This window comes from Tympanuchus pallidicinctus, unplaced genomic scaffold (assembly GCF_026119805.1).
Source record: "Tympanuchus pallidicinctus isolate F22 unplaced genomic scaffold, pur_lepc_1.0 scaffold1, whole genome shotgun sequence".
In the NCBI taxonomy this organism is placed as follows: Eukaryota; Metazoa; Chordata; class Aves; order Galliformes; family Phasianidae; genus Tympanuchus; species Tympanuchus pallidicinctus.
This window is the reverse complement of record NW_026294618.1, coordinates 78,673,284-78,699,912: the sequence shown is the minus strand read 5'-3', so window position 1 is coordinate 78,699,912 and position 26,629 is coordinate 78,673,284. Positions and strand designations below refer to the sequence as shown.

Below are 26,629 nucleotides of genomic sequence, written 5' to 3'. Positions count from 1 at the left end.
ACATTGCCTGGTCACACAGGGATACCTCTTCTGGGTTGGGGGCTATCAGTCCAAACTGAGTCAACAAAATGGAAAACAAAAGCATTCTTATCCCCCTGTTCCTAAATGTAAGCAAATGAAAGTGTAACTCTAAAGTAAAAAAAAAAAAAAAAGACAGATTCTAATGGAATTTTCCAGGGAGATACATGGCCATATATTTCTGAAATATAAGTGAGATTTTGTAGCCTAATTCCCTACAGCTTGGCCACATATTTAAATATATTCAGGTGTTCAAAGGTAAAAGCATGCAGTCAATGGAATTTTGAGGGTGAGATGCAGAACTCAATTTTCTGAAAAGTTGAATTTCCAACATGCATATAGGAAATACCAGGCTGAAACTCCAGTGGTAGCTTATATCAAAAAACCTGACCAGCACACTGTTTCTGTACCTCAATATGGGGTGCAGTAACAATGGATGGTATCTTATGGTTTTGCAAGTAAACCAGACCTTGCAAGATCACAGTCCCACTGAATTATAAAGGCATTTTCCTGAAAGAGAAGCTCTGCTAATGGTACCATATTAGAGAGCTGAACAAATTCAAAGGATTGCTCAGAGCCTAAAAGCTACCCATTTATTTCAATTATTCAATTTTAATTGCATATCTAACTGGCACATTTGTCAGAAATCAACAAATGCCCTGAAGTTACTGAAGATGAAAGCTGCAGAAAAAAAAAAAAAGAAAAAAAAGAAAAGAAAGGGGGCAATTCAGGTTTCTTGCATTGACCCTACCCAGCTCTTCACATTATATAAGCTTGCACATGGTTATGAAACCACACAACCTTCCGTGCTGCCAGCACAGCCTGAAGCAGGGAAGAAGCCCTTGTGATTATTCTCCATGCATCTGTGTGTCTCTTGTGGGTGAAACCACTGGGTTTCCTTGGAAAGATTTAATGAAAAGCCTCCTAAACCTTCTCATCACCCAGCAGCATGAAGGGGTAGCAGCCTGTCACAGGACCCTGTCTGTAGGTTCAGTGCTGCAGGAACCCCATGGCCACAGCCTCAGTCAGGGGTCTCCTCATACCCCTGAAACTCCAGCCTGTCCCTGGCCACGTGGCAGGGTGCCTGCTTTGTCCTCGCTCATCTCTGCACCTGCACCCTGCTAACACGTGTCCACAACGGACAAACGAGAACGAAGCGTTAGCTCGGCGTTTCTTCATTTTGTAGCTAGGGAGACTCCTGGGTTTTCTCCCTAAGGACGGTTCTGGTGCAGCAGCCTTCCTCTCTTGCTGGCACCAGGGCAGAGGCTCTGGGATGCTCCCAGGCAGCCATTGGGGCTCTTGCAAACACAGAGATGTTTTTAGAAGGTTTTACCTTTCAGCCTAACCGAAATGGTATACTCGGACACCCCTCGTACTCCTACGGTCCCTCGTAGCAGCAAGGAGCAAGGTGTTGCACGCTGGCCCCACAGCAGCCCCCAGCGGTCTGAGTTCCCCAGTGCAGTACAACCCGACCCACCGCAGCCACCTGTGGCCCGCTCCTCGGCGGCCATTTTCCTGCAGCCACCTGTGCTCCTCAATGCAATGCACCTGGAGCGCCGGGTCGGCCATCTTGTGCGGTGCTAAGTGAGGCTGGCAGGGATCGTCTGCTCGTCTGGCGGCTGAGCATCGTGCACGGAAAGCAAAATTACACCAGGTTTCAGCTTTGCCCTTGTAAGCAGGGTAAGTAAGCGTGGCATGAGGAGGGATGCTTCTGGAAAGGCAGTTCAGTGGCTAAGTAACTGATTTATCCTACTGCATGGTAGGGCTTGGCAATATGGCAGCGACTTGCTCCTCTTGGAAGCTGCTTCCCTCTGCCTGAAGACGTTGATCTGGCCTCTAAGTAGAGTGCCTCCGTGCATGGGCTCTGTATGAGGTTTTTAAGCTGCTGAGGATGTCTTAAAAGAACGAAGGAGGTTGCAGAAAGGAAGGGTTTAAAAATGAGAAACAAGCCCATGGGGAATGAGTGCCTTTAAGTTCAGGACACTGGGAGAAGGATAATTTCAAAGAGGTACTCAGAGCTGTCCCTGCAGAACTGGGTGGCAGGCTGCTGCATGCCTTACTGGTTACGCCTCAGGGCATAGCCCATTGACCACATGAGTTACCTTTGGTAAATGCCGTTTCATTCCTCCTAAACACTGCTGTCATTTGAGATCGAGATTAATTGAATTTTATACATGGTTTTATAAAAGAAAAGATCACAAATTTCATTAGAAAATTAATTATAAAATTACTCTCTGCTGATATTTCAGAAAGCATGATTAAAATGTGTTCTGTATAATGATCTATCTGCACATAGTGTTGTGATTATTTTGTTCATTTCATGGATTATGCAGTATCCACAGCACTCTTTCAGATCTATTCAACATTCAAAGTTATAAGGTAGCTAATGTGGACACAGCAAATCTACAAAAATGGTGTTGTATTCCTATCTCTATTAGAGTACATCTTCTCTGTGACAAAATAAATAAATATGCAACAGTGTATTCAGTTTCTTCTTATGCTAAGAAAACAGCTCAAGGCTTGATAGAAAAGGATATATTTTTGTTTGTGGTAACTGATGTTTTACGTAAAAGCTAAGAAATGAACGTTCCTCAGAGGTGCCGTGAGAAATAGTGAACAGTAACAAAGAAGCATGGTGTGAAATTGTGATAGTATGTTTCACAGCTGCCTTTCAACTGCTGTTACTGCTATCTGTTTGGATGTGCTTGCCTATGTTTTGCTTATGTGTCATTTCATTTCCAAATTTGGCAGTGATACAACATTTATCTCTGCATCAGTGCTTTGAAACTGTGCTAAATCTTGGAAAGTATAATTATTTTCTGAATATGGCAGTTACGAAGTGGCCTGAAAATGCCTTTTTATGTTGGTGCGTTCTGCAGTTTGTTTAACAGGAATTAAGATTCTCAAAGGACACAATTGTACCCTCTGAGAATGTGAGTCAGGTTATGCTAACTGCAAGTCTGCAGTATTGCATTTGTTTCTTAAATGGCTGCACTATGATTTGGCTGCTATCTTTCAGAATATTTGGAATGTATAGCTAATAAACAGTGGCTCATTTTCTGGTCCGCCTCATTGCCGCAAGTACTATATAGCCTTCACTATCAGCAGATATGAATGAAAGCAGACCATGGAAGTGTTTACTAGACAGGATGTTTTATAAATACCAAAGTGCAATTAAAAAGCCTGCTATAAATAGTCTAACATCTCTCATGCTAAGCTGCCAGCTAAAGAGCATCTGAAGAACATCATGGAAAGGAAATTTTGCTGAAAATGTTTTGTGTCTCTCAGCATTCCTCTGCGTTCAGTCAGTTTTAAGCATCTATAGGCAATGCTACGTGTCTGGCAATCTGTGAATTCTAAGTTCTTCAACATTATGTTCAGTGCTCTAGGGGGCACAGCAGTACTGTAAATGTGATCTGTACCTCCCCTTTCACATGCAAAGATCACCCAATATTTATGTTGTGGCAGAGAAATTGAAGATAAAATTAGGTCATCCTTGAGTCCAACTCTTGAAAAAAGTCTCTTCTTCATATCAGCAATTATAAGTCATAGGTGGAGCCTATGGCAGTACCTGGAGTTGAGGTTGTGATTGCTTTTCATCAGAAAATGAATGCTTTTGTTTACTTTTTTGCTTATGATAATGTAGGAATATAAACTGAAATTCTCTGTGTTGCCTGAATGAATATTCTTATGTGTGTTAATCATATGCACATGTTCAGCTTAGAATTTGCAATTTGTGTACTTAATATCTGTGTACTCAGAACTGCAAGTTAATAGTAATTGTGTCTTAGCTGGTGCAGTATTTTCTCTGAAGATGTGATCTCTAATCTCTCTTATCTCCCTATACAAATTTGGCATGAAACATAGCGGGTAGTTTTGATTTTTCTGTACCTTTAGTCCTGAGAAATGGGATGAGCATAAATCAATGTGTGAATAAAGTAACTTCTTATCCATGCAACATTTAACAACAACAACAAAACCCAAAACAAACAAACACACCCCCTCTTCCCCCACCCCATACTCAAATAAAAAAGCAAACCCACATGGAATTGCATCTTAAAAACATCTCTTGATGTTCAACCAAGATGTTTGATGTTTCAACCAAGACCAGGATGGAGTTCCTATAGAAAAACATCAACTGGGCAACAGCATGCATATGAGGCATTTCAGTTTCAAGTTTTCCAGTGTTTTTAGCACATTTATCTTCGTTAATAGATTCTTTGTTGTTTGATGATAAAACTGCGTAAAATTGTTACTTGTTAGTTTATCCATGATGCTTCTCAGTCAGCATTGTGACTTTTGTTTTTACAAAAGCAGCATGAAATAGCTATCAGTTGCTGAGGATCAGCTGAATCAGTGTGCATTTCTATTGTTGTTGATTTTTTAAAAGCAAATGAGAATTTTATTATTATTATTATTATTATTATTATTATTATTATTATTATTTTGTAATATCTAATGTAAATACAGAGAAATACTGACAAATATAAATTGTTTAATTGAATGCTGAGGAGTAGTGGTGGTGCCTTTGCCCAAGACATAGAGAGAAATTGGCCTGTGCAGTCAGAACAAGCACTGTGGGCTTCTTTGCTGGCAGTAACAGTATCTTCACTGTTTAGTTGTTGTAGTTTACAAACCACAGAACAAAACAATAAAAGCTTTTCACTATCTACCTTATATAGCAGTCTGACTAGGGTGGATACACTTGTGTCAGAAACAGAGCTTGAAGACTGTGCTTCCTCACCTAGATGTGGTATCACCACTTAAGCACCAATCCATCATAAAGGGTGCTATTTCCAATACTACCCTGATTATTCTGACTGTGAAATTTCTAAACAGACTTGTGTGTTTAGAAGAGATTTGTGTTCTAGATTTCTCTGACCATCCTCACCCTAGGTGGTGTTTCACACAAAGATGGGGCAGTGCTGCATTGTTGAGTGCACTGCGGGTAAGTCTGTTGCAGGGCAATGGTGAGTTAATCAGCAGCTTCTACAGTTTAAATGCTTCAGCAAGTACAAGTGAACAAGAGCATGGCATCAGTATTTTTTTCTGAGTTCCTCATTACATAGTCTCTCAGATATGAAGCAGAATGTTAGTTGCATGAAAAGTTTTCAAGTCAGTAAACACATGTTAAGTGATACATTTGTTTCTATTTTACAGAAAGTACCAGCTTACTTGTCTCTCCTATTATAAACTGAACTGATTTCAACTTTGGCTTGTGTAAGTCACCTCTCAGTGTGTTTTTTTCACTCAAAATTTATGTTGGAATGACTGCTATTCTACCACATCTACCAGTTTTTATGTGAATCCCCATGTTGTCCATCTCAAACAATTTTTCCATGACTAAAGTACAAGGCATTTACGAGCTTTTTCAGTATACATAAGAAGTGAAAAATGTTTTTTTCTGTAGTGTAAATTTTGATGTATATGTTGACACCACCCAGTGATTCTTGGTTTATCAAGTTGATCTTCTCAGTGGGGCAGCGTGAGCTGATGCTGAGCACTGCTGAGCATCAAACTGAAACAATACCCAGAGCTGGAACAGACATCTCAGCTTGCAGATTTATGTAGTCCTTTTACATTGACTGTACAGGAGTGGAATAAGGGAATCTAGTGAGAAACAAAGCTGAAAATCAAACCTCTTTCCTTCTGCTTCCTTGAAAGAACCTGAACAATTCTTTTTTTTAAAATCTGTTTCTGTCATTAATAGTTAAAAACAAAACAGAACAGTAATCATGCATCACTCCTTTGTTATCAACAGCAATTTAAGCTTCTGCTTGCACTGTAAAATGAGGCATAGATCGTAAATGCCTAGCTTAGTAGAATTGACAGGCAGTCTCCACTAACATGTAGAATGTTTATCAAACTATGTTATCTGTCAATCTGTGTGAGCTCAGTAGTGTTATGTGTGAGCATTTTGGAGTCTGTGCTTCCAAACTTCCTGTGAGATGAGTGAATTTGGATCCATCTGTGCTTTCTGTATGTTATGATGTACCCAGTGCAAAGATGAGAGAGGCTGTTGCTTCCATGCTCATGAGTTGAGGAGATTTGCTTATTATAGTCAAAACAGTTAATATTTTTGTATGCCAGAGTCCCTGGGAGCCAAGGTTGCTGTATGCATTACGCTTTGAATATGGGCCTTTCTCTGTTGCTGATGTTCCCATTTCATGTCTCTTAATGGTATGAGGACACTACTATGCTTTTTTATGGTGCTCAGGGACGTGATTTAGCAGAGGGTTGTTAAGTTGTGGTTGGACTTGATGATCTTTAGGGTTTTTTACAACCTGAGAAATTCTATGATTCTGCTTTTAACTATTGCTTAAGACACTTAACCCTCCTACAGTAAATATCACAGAAAGATGTACAGTATCCAGAATTCTGTATATAAACTGTATTGCTATATAAAACCATAGTGTTATGCGAAGATAGAGTGGAGGTTCCTTCTTTTAAGAAAGAAAGAAGGGACTAGCCAGGCCTGTGAGGAAGGTCAGTCTGTTTGCAAGAGCTCAGCATTAGTTCACTGTCCTCCATTGCCTCTTCACATTTCTGAATTAGGGACTACTTTATTGTTCAGTTGAGTTTGAATGTTTTTTTTTCAGTTTTCCTTTCCCCTTTCTTAATGAGCCAGCTTATCTTTGAAGATCTATCTTTAGCCTCCTGAGATTATTGTGGTGCAGTAATAATCCAAAATAGCAGTGAAACATCTTATGAAACTCTATTGGAAAAGTGAAGTATGCTAGGATATAAAGGATGCTGAGAATTCTAAGCTATCTAAATGGAAGTGTTGGTTCTTTTTCGTTCTTGGTGCAATGACCTACAGCTTTATAATGTACAATCTCTTGTGAATTAACTAGCTGGATAATGCCAGGGCCTGTTAGCTTGACAAAACATTAAATTCACCACAAATGGAATTATTGTGTTGTGTGACTGAATCATGTTATAGAGCAGCTTTGCATCACACCTGGGTGTTCCTTTGTTTACAGTTCACTCCTGCTTTCTTGACCATCACTTCTTTGCAGTGTTGGTTGTGGACTGGCAGGTTTACATTTTCACATTCTTGGAGGCGTGTGGTCCTGCATTACAGAAATGCTAGAGCAGTGCTGTATTTTGTGTTGCACAGTTGGTTGAGTCCTTCAGTCACTGGGGAAAGTGACTGCACAGTCTGTTAGGGGACCACAACAAAGAGGAATACTTCTCAAAGCCAGCGTGCCCTATCTATGCAAGAAGTGAAGGATGCCTACAGGGTTTTGTATTTGCAAGCTATTTGGAGAAGTCTTAGTGTATCATATGGTGCTTTTGATTAAACTTTGCTCAGAATGACTTTTGCAAAGCTATATGTCAAATAGCGGAGTTCTGCTTTGTTTAGATTTCTGTGAATGCAATCACTTGGGGTGTATAAAAGCTTAAGCTTTGTCAAACTCTTAGTTGCATGAAGTGTGGGTTTTCCCATCACTAGCTGAGTTTTCCACGTAGCCCTGGAGGCTGTATGTGCCATCTTCTCTGTTCTGCTGCAGTGTTGGACATCTTTGTAGTCAAAAGATCTTTGAATCCTGGAAACAACATTGTTTGTGGGCAAGGTGTATGCAAGGCAGTCATCTTGTTCCTCCTCCCATTGTTTTTTTTTTTTGTTGTTGTTGTGCATGTTGTATCCTTTGTGATGCTGCTATGCTGTTCTATGTATATGGAATATACCACTCTTGCTGAGGCTTGTAAAGGTGGTATCAGATCAAGTTTCCCATTTCTTCTCATCTTTGCTTCCAATACTAAGTTGTTTTGTTTTGTTTTGTTTTAAACTTGTGTTTAAGTTTCTGATAATAAGAAATTTGATAATTTCCTTCTGCTATACGTCTCCATTTGATGACTGCTGCTATGTCTTGTGACTGTTCAGAAGCAGACTCCTTATCTTGTAACAATATTTGCACATGGCCATGTGGTAAATAGGAGAAGGTAAGACAAAAGATATCTGCACATTGGATAAGGATTGTCTGGTAAAGCAGCTTTTTCATTTATTCTTGTTTATGCAACAATGCTTTTCAAGTCCACTAAAGGCATAGGTAGCTAAAGTTAATGGTAATATCCCTTCAGGGAGAAGCTGTCCTTCACTGACCTTCGCTCTTGTGCGGAAGACTGGTACAAAGCCTGTGCACCGTTCAGTTCTCATTTGAGCTGGGGGATTGGTGTCAATTCAAGCAGTGGTCACTGTTGTCAGTCTCCATTTGCATGTAGAACATCATGAACTGCTCCTTAAGCTTTTATCTTGAGTGCACTACATCCACATGTTCTGTTACAAGCAGGCTAGTTTTTGAGTTTGGTACAAGAGTTATGGGAAAATCAGTGTACTGTGTTTGAAGTCAGACCAGATGATCTAATCACTCTGCCTGCCTTTAAATTTTATCATCCTGTTGAAATAATTTTGCTTAAAATCAATGGGACAGCTCATATGCTTAAATTTAAGCACCTGTATAAACATTTGCACGAGTCAGGATGTTATTCAGCACATAGTCATAATTTCTTTGATAATGCCTGAAAAAAAAACAGCTTATTTTTTATGCTGGCATTTCTATTGTAAGTGTTGTGCAGCTGCTTCTTTTTGAAGAGCAATCTTGATGCTGTTGTGAATTCTGATTTCTTCACATGTTTTGGCTGGGCTTCTTTTTTGTGTTCTCTCTCCCCTACTTCTGCTTATTGAGTGAGACTGTACTGTAGACTGTATATGTGACTTCAGAAAACCTTTGTTTCTCTGGGTAGATCAGAGCTTCCATGTCTTTGCTGGGTTGTTTTTTTTCTTAGTTTGTTTTTAGCGTTAGTGGACTTGATGGACTTAGAGCACACAGCTCCCTGAGGTAAGAGAGCCTGCTGTAGTAGAATAGGGGCTTAGAGAGAAAAATTGGATATACTATTGCAACTGCAAGAGGAATAACAAATCCCGCTAAACCTGACCTACATACCTGGTTGTTTCTGTTACCCAAAATGCATTTTTGATGTCAGGCTAGTTATCCTTGAGTCAGACTGCTCTTTCCTGGGAAGCTCAGTAGCACGGGGTGCCCACAGTGATGGCAGCTGACTGGCATGCAAATGGTTTCATACTTCAACCTTGCACTTTTTAATTAAACCCCCTCAAAATTCAGATTGCTTGTTTGGTCTCCCTGCAGGTAAATCCCTTTCAGAAACTGAAAGGAACTTTGCCTGAAGGAGGGCATGCTAGCATTCTATGCTTATAACTCAAACTGTAGCCTAAAAGGCTTTTTCTTGAAAATACCTACAGAGGCTCCTACTTGACTCTCATTAGATGTTTTATCCTTTACAAGGCCATGCTTATAGCCTCTAGGAAATGAGAATTACTGTAAATAATCGAGTACTTTGAAGTCAGACAAAGAGAAGCCGGATCCTTTCTGTGAGTGTTATCTAACATCTGTTTCATTGGAATTGCTGCTTGGCACCTCCTTGGATGCAATTTTCAGCTGAATGCTGCTGTTTACAATTGCCCTATCGCAGCTTTTCACCTACATGGCTGACATCCTGCCTTGCTATCTTCACTAAGACAGACTTCAAACATAATAACATCCTACGGGGATACAGTATAATAACTACACACCGTGCTTCCTTTTCACTGGGGGCAACTTTTCACAATGAGCCACTAATCCTAAATAACACTGAAATAAGACATGAATAATCTGAATAGCACGTGCACAGAGGTAGTGTATTAACACAGGTGAGATTCCTAGAAGGTTACCCTCACAGCTGTTCAAAGGCAATAAAACTTTGTTGCTGAAATCCTGAGTCTGGTATTCTGCAGCTTCTATCCTCCCGCTTTCAAATGGCAACTTTTCTTTGTTAGCAGAGGGCGTCTTTAAAATAGAAGAAAATAAACGTGATCTTAAAATAATTTTTCCTCTTAGAAGCCTGTCTTGGTGATGCTAATTCAATTAATTGATATGGTCTGCAGACCACTGTGTCTTAAAATGAAGCTTCCTACGTATGATGCCTCGATAGATATTTGTCTCTATCTGAAAATAAGCATATTACAAAATCCCACTCACATTTGGCTGTTAGTTTTAATTAGACCTCTGAGTGGTAATGACATGGTGTTACAAAAAAGCATGAAGAATGCTAGATATTTATATGTACACATGGGGTATTGTTATGCATTTACCCACATACCTAAATATGTGCCATAATAAAATCTGAGACTGTAGAGACTTTCAGTGCTTCAATTTTGGCAAAGTCCCTATCTTCATATATACCTCATGGGTCTGAGACTCAATTTTCACAACACTTTAATTATAAATTGTATTTATGTTTATACATTCATATAATCTAAATGAACACATCTTACATAAACATATGTTCCATATAATTCTCCATCCCTCTCTTTTTTTCTAAATTTTTATTTGAAGCCTTACACAGAGCTGACTTCTTTGGGGCAGGCAGCTTGCATCAGTCTTTCTCTTGCACTTTGTCACAATGATAAGATAGATAAACGAGATGCAGGTGAAGAAAACAGCAAGAAGATCATGTGAACATATGGCACAGGCATCTTTCACTTCAGGAATAATCTGAGGAATCTGTAATTGAATTCAGGTTTCTTTCTTTAAAAATTAGACATCCTGCCAAACCTTTATCTGAAAATCAGATACAGTTCCTTCTCCCAAGCTCGTGCTGTTTTCATTTACTAGTCCGGTCGCATGTGAAAAGACGCAGAGAATGCAGCCAGCAGAAATGCCAAAAGGAGACACTTACCTTAATCTGACAGATGTGTGACTTTCAGAGTGCTGCTTCAAAAAGCTCTTTGCGGCCACAGGGTTGAGATGCACAGGGTTGAGGTTATGTGCTGCTCGGCGGTGTCCCATCCATGGCTGCACCCAGCCGTGGCAGGGCCTGTGGAATGGAGCAGGGTCCTGCTGCGTTGGCTCCCAGCAGCTCACTGAGGCTGGGGCTCTTTTGAGCTCAATTAGTTCTAGATTGTTTCGCTAAATGGCAGCCACACTTCCTTCTATTCTTTCCCAACTTAGTTTTCCTGCCTCCAGTGGTGCTTTTTCCTTTCTTTGGTCTATAAATAGGCCTGCCACAACACAGTCTATAGCAGTAAGGAAGGCAGGAAATGCGCTTAAACAAAGGAAAGATCTTAGGGTTGGGTTGTTGGTTGTGGGTTTGTATTGTTTTTTTTTCCCTCCCCCCAGTATAAGTAAAGGAATTTGATAAAGGTAGCTTTGCAGATGCAGTTGTCTGATGTGAGGTAAACACTTGTACTGAAGCACACTAGGATGTCATTGATTGTTTCAAAGGCCCTCTCAAATTTTAGAAAATAATTTCCAGTTTGACATTATACACAATTCAGATAATACTTACCTGGCTTTTTATGTTTTCCCTATTCCCGCTTTTTCTGCTGTCTGAATCTAGTCTGGGGTAATTGCTGTAAAAATAAACAAATCAACAAAACAAACCCCTTTCTGCTAATCCTTATAGCGATGGTTTTGTGTCAGCATAGCAGGGCACTCTGTTAAGATTGTGACGCATGGTTCAGGACTGGTGAATTAGTGTGGGCAGAGACTTAAAAGAGTGGTGTTGCTATGTGCAAAGTATTTCTTCTGGTTATGATTTGTATGTGAAATACATGCAAATCTTGAGTCTTGCTAAATGTGATGAAAGTTAAAGACCTGTGGCATGTGACAAATTTAGAAAATGCTATACCTTTTGTTTTATGTGTATTATGTGATCATCATTGTTATTTACTAGTGTGGAGTTTAGGAATGAAATTGCAAATCTGTGGAAGTTTTAAGGAGATTAAATGATGTCAGATGTGAACGTCTGTGTTCAGATGTGGACTCCTCAGTGCAAAAGAGACATGGACCTGCTGGAGTGCATCCAGAAGATGGCCACAAAAATGATAGAAGGGATGGAACACCTCCTGAAGGAGAGGCTGAGGGAACTGGGGCTGTTCAGCCTGGAGAAGAGAAGGCTCAGGAAGACCTGAGAGCAGCCTTTCAGTATCTAAAGGGGACCTACAGGAAAGAAGGGAACAGACTCTTTCCGGGGTCTGTGGTGATAGGATGAGAGGAAGCGGTTTCAGATTTAAAGAGGGGAGATTTAGGATGGATATAAGGAAACGATCTTTTACAGTGAGGGCAGTGAGGCACTGGCACGGGTTGCCCAGAGAGGTGATGGAAACCTCATCCCTGGAGACACTCAAGATTAGGCTGGCCAGGGCTCTGAGCACCTGATCCAGCTGTGTGTGTTCCCGTTCGTTGCTGGGGAGTTGGACTAGGTGACCTTTAAAGATCCCTTCCAGCTCTGATGATTCTGTGATTCTGGACCAAAGGACCTTGTATAAATACAAGAGGATCTTCAGGAAAGTTCCTGTCTTATTGAGAGCTTCCCAAAGAAGCTAAGGCTAAGGCTGACGCTAAGGCTGCAGAAGTGACAGTGTGTAAAAGCTGACTGAATGTGGAACAGACCTGACTAACTCTCTGAAAAGTTCATTTTTACAGTGTAACAGCATTCAAGTATGAAGTCGCTTAGCAGTATTTCACTTGTGCCTTTTTTTCAAATGGGTTTAAAGCTTAAATCTGCTCAGTGAGTTGCTAGTGATTACAGACTTGAACTTGCATCATGTGTTCTCTGCGCACTGTGGTGCAGTCAGCACCAAGCACAACCAGTGCCCTGGATAGGCTTAGTCTGGGTCAGCACAGTGCCAGCAGTGCCCAGCTGCAGAGCCTGCTTGCACCGTGTTTGAGGGCAGCCTTTCTTTCAAGCACATGCACCTTGTCTCCGTGCCAGTCAAAACATCTTGAAGGCATCGCAGATAGAAGGCAAGGTTGAAGCAGGATTCCTCTCCTCTGTCATTTTGACTTTGCACGCTGGAAGATTGTTAGCTGCTGTGCAAACTTTTTCATTCTCACTTCATGCTTGAGGAGAGAGCCTGCCTTGAGAGGTCTTGAGAGTTTCCAGTTCAGAATGTCCTTGGGGACAAGGTAGCTCATGGAGCTACAAAAGAGCTAGGAGCTGGATGAGAAAGAGATGCTGAGGACAAACGTTCATAAGGTTCAGTCAAATTGCTCTGTGTCAAAGCAGAAGAGATATATGTTTTCAAAGCTCCATTTTTCCAAATCTTTTGTATGCACCAGACTGTAGGATAAATAATGGCTGTGGGAGTAGATGCAGAGCAGAATAACACTGTTGTGCGCAGCTTTCACTGCTCGTTTGCACTTTGTGCCTTGAAAATACATGCATGCCTGCATGTGTTGGGTATGTAAGCAAACTTTTCTTTTTGGGGAGTGCCCATATCCAGGGTCAGCTTGTTCCTGACACGAATGCTTCACAAGAATTAACAAGCTCAGAGTGAATGATCCAAAGGCAGTGCATTTTACTGGGTGCCGTAAGGGGGCTTTATACAGATCATCTTCATTTCTGCCAGTGAGCAGCAGGACACGACTCTGGAAGCTTTGATACAGTTTCCTCTGTACTGCTAATGACTGCATTACTTTAGCTCTGCACCTGGCTTTCCATAGCTGGAATGGTAACAATGGTATCCAAATTCCCATGAAATTGGAGTGCGGGAGCTTTTAAGAACAGCTTCCAAAACAAAAAGCTGAAATATCTGAACCTTCTCCTTTTCTCCTATGCTGCCCTTCTTTTGTGCTGCTGAGCAGCGTTGCGTCATGCCCAGTCTTTCCACTGACATCAGTGGGGAATAGGTTTGATATAAAGTCCTGCTCAGCGTGAGCCAGACAGCGTTATCTAGTTTGTCACATCTATATTCATAAAATAGCTTGAATTCTTCATAGTGTTGTTTCTGTCCCTCTTCTTTCCTCAGCTGTCTCCTTGCCTCCATGTTTCATCACCTTATGGAGTATGTTGCAAGATATTACATAATCTTCCCTGGTGAAGCTATATGGAGAAACAACAAACAGGTTTTTGTCTTTTATAGCTCATGTTTAGTCTACCTAATTTAATGCCATGGAGATCACTTGTCTCAGAAGCATTGAGTAAGTTACAAGGACGCTGATTTTTCTTTTGATTTCCAATCCTGTCAAACACAGATGGTCTTTCTGGACTGCAGTGCGGGCTGTGGGCCAGATCCCTCGCTTCCACAAATCTGAGCTGATCCGAGCTGTCTGGGGAATCTGGCCAATTGGTTTTAATGGATCTGTGACAGTTTACAGCAGCTGAGGATATGTGAGTTTAAGAGCCTTTCTAATTATAGCTTATGTTCACAATATAGAAAGTTTATTGTTTTCCTCCCCTCCACCATTCAAGCAAGCCATCACAACATAAAAATATCCTGACTGATCTACTGCTTGCAGCTGTGGGGCAAGCTGAAGAACAGTTCATTGTGATCTGAAAAAAAAGCAGTCAGGGAAAAGTACCGGTCAGACTCAAGCTGTGAGTCAACATACACATAGAGGGTAATGTGCTCATCGTCTGTCCTCTGTGTTTGTGGCCTCGTGAGGTTAGTGCTGCTGCTGCCTGCAATCCTTCATGCCTTCAGCTATTTGTGTGTCTTGGGTTGTGTGGTTATGAAGGGAGAGAGAGAGCAGAAGGCTGTTCTATTTCTCACCTTCTTGCTTATCAAACGCAGTATGTTTCTCTGTACTGTGAACAAAGAGCATGATGGCAGCATAACAGTGAAGATTAAGCTTTACTGAAGAACTGCTGAAGTTGTTAAGGTCTAAACCCTATGCATGTCTCTATCTCTTCCCTGTGATAGATTGCTATCCAAACAATCAGAGGCTTAAGGCTTTTGGGAAGATGGTGACAGCAGGAAACATTACCTCTGTGTTATAGACGAGGAAATTGAGTAACTTGCCAAAGGTCTCACAGGAAGTAATACTTTTATCTAGGATGCTTATTCTGCTAGTTGTTCCTTCTTTTTGTATTTTCTTTGTATTTTACTCATCTCTTGTTCCCGTTTCAGCCCCATCTTTCTATTCCATGTTCTTTGCATTCTACCTCTGTCCTGTTTAGTGTATGTATAATTTATTCTGGCAGAGTTGATCTTTGCTTGCAGCCAGCTCACAATTTCATGTTATGTTCCCACTTGTAAAATCTTCATGCATGTGCCCTCGAGCTTTCTTCTCTACTTGTGAAAAGCTGCTATAAATAACTGCAGCATTACCACCCTATGCTCCAGGACCCTTTTGTCCCTCCATCCTGGGGGGCCGCAGGTGGTGGTTCATTCCAGGGAGGTAAAACAGGGTGCTTAAAGCTTCAGTGAGTTCTAGAACTGTCAGAAATGACATCCAGTAAGTTCCTCTGTAAAGCCTGTGCTGTGCATCTTCATGCGTGGTTTCTCTGCTCTCCCAGCTGCTTGATGCCATGCTGCTTGTCCTCATTCCTGGCTGCATCCCTCGTAACAGTGGAGTGGGCAGCTGCCCTCAGTATTATTAGAGTTATCTCATACACCTGCATACTGCTTCCATCTGCATCCATCTTATTTTCCTGTTTTATAGGTCACTGGAGAGAGAGCCTTTTTTAGAGCACCTTGCACAACCATGTGCCCTTTTTTGATTTGCATTTGCTCTGACTCAAAGGCATTAATAATGGTTAGAAGCCCTCAAGCTTTACAGACCCAGACTTCAGCTTGTAGCTGTTTAATCTCAAAAGCCCACTTTTCTACTCCTGGATTTGTTTTAATGTGTGTATTTTAGAATTGAAATTTCCAAGAGAAAAAGTTAGAAAACATATGGCAGTGACAGATCACTTCTACATTGGTGTAATGCACTGATAAAGGAGCAAGAATACATTATACAGGCAAGGCATCTGTAGCAAAAAGGCTTTTATTATGGCTTCCAGAGCCTGGGTGTCCATCGTTGTATTTACCCTTTGTAGGCAGGTGTAGATTGAGAAAGAACAGTCTTTTAAAATGTCTGAAGTTTACGTGCTTTGCTCTTAGGCAGGTAGGGTTAGCATTTTTTGCTAACTTCCTCTTGCAGTGATGCATTGAGCAAGATGAGTTACTTCACACTTAGGACTGTGCAAGCTTATTCCCCCTTTGCTTCTTTTGCCGCAGTTTAGAGGGTTCCCATCTTCTAACCAAACTTTTCTGGTTTTCAAGGAACCAACAGTCCTTTAGCTCCCAGTCCAGAAGAAGTACACAGGTCAAGTTGTGCTCGGCACTGTTGTGCCAGCTTGTGCAGGGCCCTGGTGAATGCCCTTTGCAGATGCTTGAAGTAGGGCATTCTGTCCCAGATGGGTCTTTGAGGCATAGCTGCAAGCGGGTCTCTGTTTGAGTCTGAGTCATACTGACGAAGGTGCTCTCACTGGAGTGGTAAAACAAGCCCCGTCAGTCACAGGAACATGGACCTCTTTCTGTCATGTGCTCTTGGAGTGGTTTTGTCCTGCATTAGGTGACATCTCTTCTTCAATGCTAAATCTGTTGCCTGCACTTGTCTCGTTGTGCTGCAGCCTCCTGTGATCTTGCTAAAGGAAGAGTTGCTCTTTCCTGGTCCCTGCGGTGCTGGCATGTCACCCCCTGGCTGGCAATAACTGGGCCACTGGGAGGCCCAGAAGCAGGCATAATGGCTGTGAGGTTTCTCCATGACTTCAAAAGGATGAGGATTACACCAGAGCTGTCTGTCCTGTAGTGTTGGGAAGATGAGTGTCTGCCTGTGGCTCTTTGTTCAGCATTCCTAGGAAGTGTTCCAGTGCAGTTAATGTTTTCTGTATCTGCTTGACCTGCCCAGAGGAGCTCACTTTACATGAGCTAGCCCAGCTGTTCACAGCCGGGATAGGAATGTTGTTATGCAGGGAGATTAAATAGTTTATTTCTCATCCATCAGGATGAGGCCTCAGACAGCTAGTCAGCTGGGCTTCTAAGGTGACAGCTTTTACCTTGGGCTAATGGATGCTTTATAAATAGCCGTTGTTAGACACTAATTGCTCTGCTGGAACCTTTACTGGTTCAGCATGTTTTTATTCTCATTTCTAGTCCAGGCTTTTCACTGGCTGCCATCAGCAGTGTTCCCTGTCTGAGGCTTCACAGTTGGCTCAGAACTTCACTGCAGACATACAGATGGTGTCCTCTTGGAGCTATTTCTGGAGATGTGCTGTTATCCTCTGAGCTGCTGATTTTTATCATCATTTCTTAAACCCGAAGAGTGTGGCACTTCAGATGCTGTGCTGACCTCTAGTGACAAAGACAGAAGAAAAAGCGTCTGCTTTTAACACCTATGAATGCCAAAGCTTCCCCATAGTTCTCCTTTCTGCAGTTTGCAGCCCAAACAAATCATGAGGGTTTCATCTCTCCTCGTGTGTCTCCACATTTTGATGATATGTGCTTATATTTCTGCCCAGTTGTTGAACAGCTGCTGCTGAATCCAGATCTGCTAGTTGTGCAACAGGAGAATTCTATGATCATTTATAAACGTTTATAACATAATAAGTTAATGTTTTTACAACCTGCTGATACTCCATTTATGGAATCATAGAATCCTTAAGGGATTCCTTAGGGGAAAAAGACCCCTAAGATACTCTTATCCAACCATCAGCCCATCCCTCAGTGCCACAGCTCCCCTCCGCAGTTCCATCCCACACCTCCCTGGGCAGCCTGTTATGATGCTACAAGAAAATGATTTATGTAAAGCTAATGTAACTCCCATAACTCAGAGTTTGAAAACATTGATGTGAATCTTCCTTTTGTCTCTTAAGTACATGTATGCTTTAATTCACATTTTGCATTGTCAGTGGGGAACTTGACAGGGTTTGGTGAGATAATATTTGTTCTGAAACACAGAAGAAATTTGTATTAGCAGATTGCTTCACTACTTCTAGATCTCTTTCAAAAGGTTTTAAACCTTTTGTGAGTTTTTTTTTTCTATAAACGCAGAAGTGTTTTTTTCTTTAAACACTTTATTTGTCACTGTTTTGAATTATTATTATTATTTACTTCTATAGAGTTAGGAAAATGTCTTTCTTCCTGTTTTGTGAGCTGAGTTATTCCCTGTGTGAGTCCCCAGAAGTTAGAAGAATTGTACCAAAATCAGAAGAGAAAGCATTAACACAGATTGTCCAGTGGAGGGCCACAAAGATGGTGAAGGGCCTGGAGCATCTCCCCTATGAAGAAAGGCTGAGTGAACTGGGTCTGTTCAGCCTTGAGAAAAGAAGACCGGGACCTGATCCAGGTCTATAATATCTAAGGTGTGGGGGGCAGAATGGCGAGGCTGGACTCTTTTCAGTGGTGAGTGGAGACAGGACAAGGGGAAACGGCTGGAAACTGCAGCATAGGAAGTTCTGCACAAATGTGCACAAGAACTTCTTTACAGTGAGGTGACGGAGCACTGGAACAGGCTGCCCAGGGAGGTGGTGGAGTCTCCTTCTCTGGAGATGTTCAAGACCTGCCTGGATGCTTACCTGTGCGACCTACTGTAGGGAACCTGCTTTGGCAGGGGGGTTGGACTTGATGATCTCTGGAGGTCCCTTCCAACCCCTACAATTCTGTGATTCTGTGATTAACAGACAGTGTTAATACAGAAGAAGAAAGAGAAGGAATTTTGGGGAAAATTTCAAAGAATGGAAGCTATGAAATTAGAAACGTAAGGGAATGGAGAGATCTGCTGCAGGGATCTTTTGGACCTGCTCTAGATGCTGATGAGAACATGCACAGGGAGCCCTTGCTCAGGGTGTCACCAAGTGTCTTGTAGCTGTTTTGAGTTAGGTATTTAGACAGGAAAATACTTAGTATTAGATTTTCCTGGCTTGTCTTCCTTATGGTGCAGGTTTGTGAGTGTTTTGTTTTAGTCTAGTATGTGGTAGATGTAACGTTTGTAGCTAGTGCTCAAACATAAACTAAGTTTTACGGGATGAAGTAAGGGCCAGTTTGGCTGAAAGCAGTTATTGCTACCTTGTGGTGGAATCACCCAATACCAGAACTATGACCAGATGTTAAATTAATATGTATAGCTGGATGCACTGTGTTATTTCCTTCACTAGTGAAACCCTCAAAAACTTCTTTAGCATTAATCGACTTTGTTTTATATTCAGTGTAATGAGAATGGAATAGCATTGCAAGAAGCAGTGTAGTTAATGTAGTTCTTTTGTGTCTTGAAAAATGACTTCTAAGCATGAGCAAATGTGAATGAAAGTTCCACATTCATTCAGCTCGCTGTTGCAAAAAACAAATGATTTCCCTTTCCTTTCTTACTTTATTTTTGAAACTTCCTTATCCTGTGTTTGCTGTGTAGCTCTGTTTGGTGATGTTGCAGGCCGGAGTACGTTAGCTGCTAAAAGTACATCTGAAACTTCTTGCTTATGGTAAAAAAAAAAAAGGCAAACATGCGTGTTGCAGCCCCTCGGGTAGTTTTGAGAAGAATATAAATATGATGGTGGTATCCTCTGTTTCTACGAGGTGAGAGAACGCTGTGAGATGATGCTATATTCGTGACGGATGTGATCAGCTTACCTTGGCAGGAGATGTCTCAGCACCGGATTGTAGCTATCACTTTCACCACATGGCACATCTGTATTTATATACTTTGTGGATGCCTGTACCAGTAAACAGGAAGGAATTAGTGCATGGGAGGCTGAGACTTTGGTTGTGAGCTGATGACAGGGTAGGCTGGAGGGGAGGGAATATCAATGGAAAGGAGTATCAAATGGGACAGAAAATAGGGCATGCTTTTGCGTATGGCTGCCTGCAGCAAGGAAGATGAGTATGGATCCAGGGAACAGTGCCCACTTGTAGCACAAGAGAGACCACTGAAATGACTGGAAAATTGACTTAATTTTAAGGTGGAAACAGACTGTCTTTGGCTGGGGATACTGGAACAGGTCCTACCCACCCTTTGGGGCAGTTATCTCCTGGATGAGAAGTGGCATAAATGAAACTTCTATTGTGAAAAAAATAACATTATTGCTTAGCTGTACTCAAATCTTTCCTGCAGGAGACATTCCTCATCAAACACTCATAGTGGGATTTTTCAGAAGAGACTGGCACAGCCTTTGCTCTGCCACTGAACTCCATGGAGGTGCCACAGGCTTTGGTGGGAAAACAAGCTAAGTCAATCTGGAGTGCTTTGGAAAGTCCAGTCTGGAATGGATCCTGGCAGCATAACTAGATAGGGATTGGAGGTGATGCTGAAAATGTCACGTAGAAATTTTCCATGCTGGCTAACAGTATCCTCTTCATCCCCTCTGGTTTAGAACTAATGGAAAGCAGTGTGTGGAGAAGCATGACTTTCAGGGAAAGGAAAATCAGCATAGAAAGTAATAAAAATACCCAAATTTCCTCTCTCCTCTGTGTCTTTCGTCAGGACAAAGGCTTCACTGCAGAACTTTCCTTCTAACCTGAGATTGCTGCTTAACTCTTCATGTGCATAGTGTGTAATGCTCCTTCAGGACAGGATACTGCTGAAGTGGGATGAGCAGATCTGTGTCTTCCCCAGAGTGAAAGGCACTTTCTCAGATGTGGGAGAGGAAGGGGAAGAGCATTACAGAATTATAGAATGGCTTGGGTTGGAAGGGATCTTAAAGATTATCTAATTCCAGTCCCCATTTCACATCCTTTCTGTCAGGTTGCCTGTCTTACATAGGGTTAGGGCACAGAGACTGCTGTATCAGATCACGTCCTCTTGACATGGAAAAAATGTAGTTTGGAAGGGACCTCTGGAGGTCTCTAGTATAATATTCCACTTCAGGCACAACAAGATTCAGAGTTTGGTGAGGCTACACAGCTGCTGAGGTGCAGGGCTGTATTCCCTGCTTGGTGTACAAACACAGCCTTTGCTGGCTATGGAGCAGTGACCCAGGAGGCTCCAGGTTTTGTGGTTCTCCTGCTGTAAATGCAGTGACTGGAGCCCAGTCCTTGGCATTTTCCAAGGCTGCTGTTGTTCTCTAACAAGCTGACACTGTTGTCACTCAAAGGGAAGTCTTCAGCAAACTGCTCATTTTCCTCATTCGCATAGATTTCAGATCTTCTGATAGGAAAAAGCCATACAAATAACAAATTATGGTTTCAGGAGTGAAAATTATGATTTCATATATGGCAAATTCACCTATTTATTTATTTATTTATTTTGCTTGAATGGCTCCCTTGGCCAGCTTGGTGTTAGTCCCCACAGCAAGAACAAACTGCTCTTCAAAGTGGGTGGCATTGCTGAAGAACAATACTGTAGTCTCTTTAAGAGGCAGCAGTGGGGTTTTTAAGTTTGGTGTGTACTTTAAAGGCATGCTGTGGTACTGTTGGTGGCCAGGTCTGGCCCATGCCATGCTCTACTGGGATCTATCACCTTTCCCTTTGAAAAACTGGGAGGGATTGCCAAAGCCAGGATTCTCTCTGCTGCCACAACTGCCATGTCGACATCCGTCCAGGGGCAGTGAGGGATTCAAACTGGATCACTGTGAGCTAATGTCCACAACAACTGTTTGGAGCCCTCAGTGTTTTGGGACTTCTCTTAGTCAGGAATTTGTCTATGTCAGTTGCCTCTGAGCAGCTGAATATTTTCATGACTGCCAATTTTGTCTGTTGAATTCAAGCAATTTTGCCTGCTGTGACAGTGTTTTTCCCAAGGAATATTAGGGATCACTTTGAATACTGTTTTAATTTTGGCTATTTTTTCACTGACAAGCATCCTGACAGGAAAGTGTCTGTTCATATCTAGTGTCTAAGTGAAATGCCTCTGTCAGTGCCATAGTGCCTTTGTTCTCTTTAGCTCCATTATAATGCTACTGTGCTAGCAGAATTCAGTTTTAACCACATCAGCAATCTTGTAACACCACTTTTGTAGCAAGGAAATGGCTGGCTGGAGAAGGACTATATATTAAAAAAAAAAAAGAAAAAAAAGAAAAAAAGGGGTTGATATGGGTATAAAAAGTGTTGGTGCCATTTGGTATAAATTGTAATCAGTTCCAGACTGCTGCACTCAAACTTGAATCAAGGAATTGTACTTAGTGGTTTTTGTATTTTTAGGGTTCTCACCTAAACCACAGCTCTTGTAACCAGTAAATGGCCACAGCCATGGTGTCCAATCCCTCCTCTTAACGATGTAAAGAAAATGTTTATTTAACTATGAATTGAAATTGTATTCCTGAGCCCTGCAGCTTTTCAGGTGAAGTGCCAGAACCAGTCACACTGCACTGGGGCAAAGTAGGTGGGCTCAAGGCCTGGGTTCAGATAAACTGGATTTCACTTAATTCCTTCAATTGTATTTTGTTTAAGGCATTTCTGAAGGCCTGGAGCCAGTCAACATGGGAAAAACACTGGGATCTGAATGGAATTTAGGCCGGTTGATATGCTTCTGGCTCCCTCTTTGTCTTAAGTCAAATAACGTGTAAAAAGAGGCAAAAGGAAAAGGCAGAAACATGCAGAAAGTAATAGGCTTGTGTAGTGTCAGCAGTGGATAAGTGCAGATTTAATGAGGCTGTTGAACCAGAATATTTCCAAGCTGGAGGCATGGTTTGGGTCAACTGCTGCACCTTTGAGTCAGGCAGGGGAGATGGAAGGACACACCAAAACCTCTGCTGTGTACTGCTGGTAACAGCAACAGATAGGCTAAGAGCTTATTGAGGCATGGGTTGTCTGGTTGGTTTGGGTTTTTTTGGACCCAGAGTGAGTGTGTGTCTGCCCGAACTTACTGCTACTGGTAGCTTTTAACCCTGTGACCAGTTTCAGCTATACGTTTAAGGAAGAGAGGACCAGAAGGATGGTAGTTTGAGGCCTTCACATTTTAATGAACAGCTAGAAAGCAGTGATGCTTGTTGTGAGCAGGCCAGCTGTTGGCGTGGCAGCGGCTGCATCACTGCTCGTGTGGCCATCAGCCCTTCCAGCTGCAGACCTGTGCCTGGTGGGTAGGAATATGCAAGGAGCTGGAGCTGGCCTGCTGAGGGGAGCTGTGGGGAAGGGCTGTAGGAAAACAGGCTTTGTTTTAGTGTTTTTTGCTCACGGAATGACTTGGGTTTGTGTTATTTCTCTGAAGTCACAAAGCGACTTGGAGTGTATATTGTTTGAGAATGGCAAACTCCCAGGCTATTCTAAACTTGTTGTTTTAAAAAGATGCAATAAATCAGCAAGGAGTCAATCCTTGGCTCAGAATTACTTGGTCCGCACAGTGTTTGTCCTGAAGCAAAGGCTTTTAAGGGTACTGAAGTTTAACTGTCATTTCCTTAGCTGTCGCACTGGGATTCTCCTGGGAGCAGCAGAGACTCACACTGCCATCCTAACTCCCTAACTGGGGGAGGGTTGGAGCAGTACTGAGATGTGGAAGCCTGAGGCTGCAGTGCTGGCTGTGATGGCAGCATAGGGGTGTAAGCCAGCTTTCACAGATGAGCCCAGCCCATTTCTGAGGCAGGAGGAGGCCATCCAGGGGAGAGAGATTGGGAAGTTTCACGACAGCCAAATGCAGAACAGAATTCTTTAATCCAGATTGCAGGGTAACACCTTTCAGGAAGAATTTCTTTTAGCAAGGATTATCAAAGATATATAAAAAAGAGAATATAATCTAATGTGAAAGTACTCAGCTCCTTACAGCATAGTTCTATAACGTGGTGATGATGGGAAGCTCCTAAAAGTTCGGGGAAAAGCCACAGATCTTCAGAAGAGTGCAGCTTCTTCGCATGTGAAAGAGCTGCTCTGTTCTCAGAAGTACAGCTCTCTGTTGTTACCCTGCTTTCAGTTTCTCCACTTTTAATTCTCGAGCATCCGTTTCAGGCACTTCTCTGCTTCTTGAGGATATGTGGATGTTCACAAAAAAGAAGGATGAAATAAGCCCCAGCAAAACTCCTTTCAATGAAAGGAAGGTTCTGGTAACTTTGGAGACAGATTTGATCAGTCTACAGAGCTACATACTGGAGGGACAATGATTTAGTGAAACTGTTTCTGAATTCTGAATCCTGCTTAGATACTGAATGTGTTCTCTTAAATTTCAGGATGCCTCTTTTTAATGAAGTAGTGGACTCAGCTCTTGTGGGCAAATCATCATTGATAAGGAGAGAAAAAGAGACACCATATGTGAATTTTCAACTGTCATCACAGAGAAGAATTTCCATCAGTACCTTAAACAGAAGTTGACTGGAAGGAAGCCACAGCAGTATGTTAAGAGTTTTCAGTGGGTATGTCTCAGCTATAACTCTGCATATTGGTTTTTGAGATTTTTGTGGAGAAAATTTAAGGAGATAATAGGCTGTAGAAAATTTAAATTTAAGCAGGACAACTATGAGCCCTTTAGCTACAGAATTTCCTAGCGTGATCAGATCTTTCTTCCTTTTCTGTAACCACAGCAGATAAGCAGGTAGTTTTTCTTCTAATTTTAGATAAGCTGTAGCGTTCCTCTTCTGACTGAGGAGAGAGACTGGCCCTCCATCCTTCTCCTGCTTAACTCCAGAATAAAGTTGTACATGTCTGATATTTTGCAAGTAGTCTTTTCCTCGTAGATACCTCCTAACATTTTTATTTGGGACAGTTTCCTTCATTTTCCATAAGTCAGATCTTAAATGTACAATGTCTTCACTTGTCCTAGTGTCAGACTTTGGCAGTTGCAGAGGAGAGGCCCTGAGAAGGACCCATGCTTCCACAGCGAACAGGGACAGGGGCTTTAACGAGACCTACTGAGCTCTTAGTACTTAAAAGGATGCAGCGTACAGCATTTTTAGTTCTGTGACTGACCTAAATATTGTAAAGTACTCAGACATGAAACAAGTGTTCCTTTTCTTTGGTGAAATGAGAAATAAAAATCAAATTTTCAGGCAATTTAAAAGTCTCATTTTATCCTTTTCCTCTTAATGCAGGGCAGGTCTGAAAGACACAACAAAAAATGTTTCATTTGGAAAACATCACAAGGACCTGCTGTAGGATTGCCAAAGTAAACTGTTTCATTCTAGAGGAGGTCGAAGTGAAACATCTGTCAGTCTGGTAATCTTTGTGTCCTTCCACTGAAAAATGGAGCCGATGGGAAGGAACAGTTCAGCAAGCAAAGAAAAGGAAATTCTCCCTCTTCTCTTAACTATTTCTGAAAACTGAGCCATCATACTGAAGAGCCTGATTTGCAGACTTAGTGGGAATTACGCCTGAGCCAGGTAGCAAGAAAAGTTCCATGGAAGACAACATCCAAGTCAAACAATTTCTGTAGGTCTGGGTTTGAAATCCTCACCCTGCAAGTCTTAACTTCAGCCATCAGCTAACTCAGTTTCTGGTCTTATTAAAACAAGATGAGAAGAAGAAAAACAGCCAGGCACCTCCCTCGCACTGCTGCAATGTAAGTTAATTCTAGTACTGTGAACACCCTAGGGTTACATTCATGTAACTTAAATACCAATAAGGGAAATAAAAAAGCCTACAATTAGTAAATAGCTTTTTCTAAAAAAAAGGTGATTTTATTGAGTTTTAATATACAGCTTTAATATGTTAGGGTAATCATACAAGATCTCTCGTGTTCAATTTACACATTACAATACAGACGTGAGCTAAAATCTTTTGTTTTAATGTACAAAAGGAATCCAATGTTGTCCACTAGCAGCTTTGAACTTGGCAAGAAAGGTTCTAGAAACTTTAAGTGCAGTAACAACCATACAGAATACAAAATGAATACAAGGACTTTTCTCCAAGGTATATAAACATTTGAAAACAAATGGTGCCTGCTCCACAGGGCAGACAACTGGCAAATTAAAACAAGACACTGACCAATGTTCCAGAGTAGAAGGAGCATTACCCTGTGTAACAGTTCTTATAAAATATCCTAAGAATATCTGTATCAAATAATTTGTACTGATCAGAAAAAAGGTCTGAGAAGAAACAGTAGGCAAGGAACTGAACAATCAAAAATGACATAGTAATATAAAATATTTCCATCACTATTTAAATGCCAAATTAAATCAAGCAATAGTAAAAACAAAACAGAAACAAAAACAACAACAAAGAAACAGAAAACTAAAGCTCTTCTGTTTGAAATAACAGCACTGTTTTTGCTTATTTTCAATGATTTTTTTTCTTATGAACACACTATATACTTGATTATTTCTTTCATACAGAGTAATGTGTCCATTTGGTTTGGTCTGTCACTTCAGTGAAGCTGACCAGCAGTCAGCCCATCACGTCTCACCTTTGACACATATTTAATGCTTTTTTCCCCTTATGTTCACTACTCTGGTGCCTCCTTCTTCTCAAGTTAAATACTTTTTCTTCTTTATACAGTGCAGAGTATATGGGCTTAGGATATGGAGATTTTCCTCTACTCCAGTTCACTGTCTAGTTCTGAGTTCAGTGGTGTGCAGTAGTTTGGCTTGTCTGAAGGTACGTACCCTGGGAGACACAAACACTTGTACGAACCTTCTGTGTTAATGCATTTGGCGTTCTTGCAGAGAGACATCCTGTTGTTCAGCTCATTGCACTCATTCACATCTGCAAAAAGTGGACAGCAAAACACATGTACTTCAGCATGTAGGTAAAACATTTATTTCCAGCATTGGCAGGAGCAGAGTAGGCTGTAGGAAGACACTGAGAATTATGCATTCAGTTGAGATCAGGTGGTAATAGGCTAGCCCAAAAACTGTAACACACAAACCTTTTGTTGGGAAGAAGTGGTAGTTACCATAGGAAATCAGTGTATTTGAAAACCTTAAATTGTTACATTACTTAAGCGGTGGCACAAAACTTCAATAACCACTTACAGGTTTCCATTTGATTGCA

The 26,629-nt window shown here is 41.5% G+C and overlaps 2 protein-coding genes and 1 long non-coding RNA gene across 15 annotated transcripts in view; 1 reads left to right on the top strand and 2 right to left on the bottom strand.

Moving 5' to 3' along the window:
• Nucleotides 1-10,969, bottom strand: part of RASGRP3 (RAS guanyl releasing protein 3) — a 50,273-nt gene extending 39,304 nt beyond the window's left edge. For 3 of the 5 annotated variants that reach the window (XM_052684101.1, XM_052684137.1, XM_052684146.1), the window contains exon 1: nt 10,759-10,968. The gene's annotated coding sequence lies outside the window, so the exon portion shown is untranslated. Of the gene's footprint in view, nt 1-1,351; nt 1,452-10,758 lie in introns of those variants that run through there. The other 2 variants (XM_052684154.1, XM_052684128.1) reach the window with 2 other exon arrangements.
• Nucleotides 751-25,401, top strand: LOC128081203 (uncharacterized). Of its 2 annotated transcripts, XR_008207036.1 has the most exons (4): nt 751-1,698; nt 5,179-5,238; nt 23,875-24,057; nt 24,733-25,401. It is a non-coding gene; the product is annotated as an uncharacterized LOC128081203 (long non-coding RNA). The 2 variants fall into 2 exon arrangements; XR_008207035.1 differs by lacking the exon at nt 5,179-5,238.
• A 714-nt stretch (nt 25,402-26,115) lies between these two features.
• LTBP1 (latent transforming growth factor beta binding protein 1) overlaps nt 26,116-26,629 on the bottom strand; it is a 176,232-nt gene continuing 175,718 nt past the window's right edge. For all 8 annotated transcript variants that reach the window (XM_052684049.1, XM_052684031.1, XM_052684021.1 and 5 more), the window contains one exon: nt 26,116-26,341. In XM_052684049.1, coding sequence (XP_052540009.1) covers nt 26,172-26,341 — 170 coding nt within the window. In that variant the 3' untranslated portion in view covers nt 26,116-26,171. The remainder of the gene's footprint in view (nt 26,342-26,629) is intronic.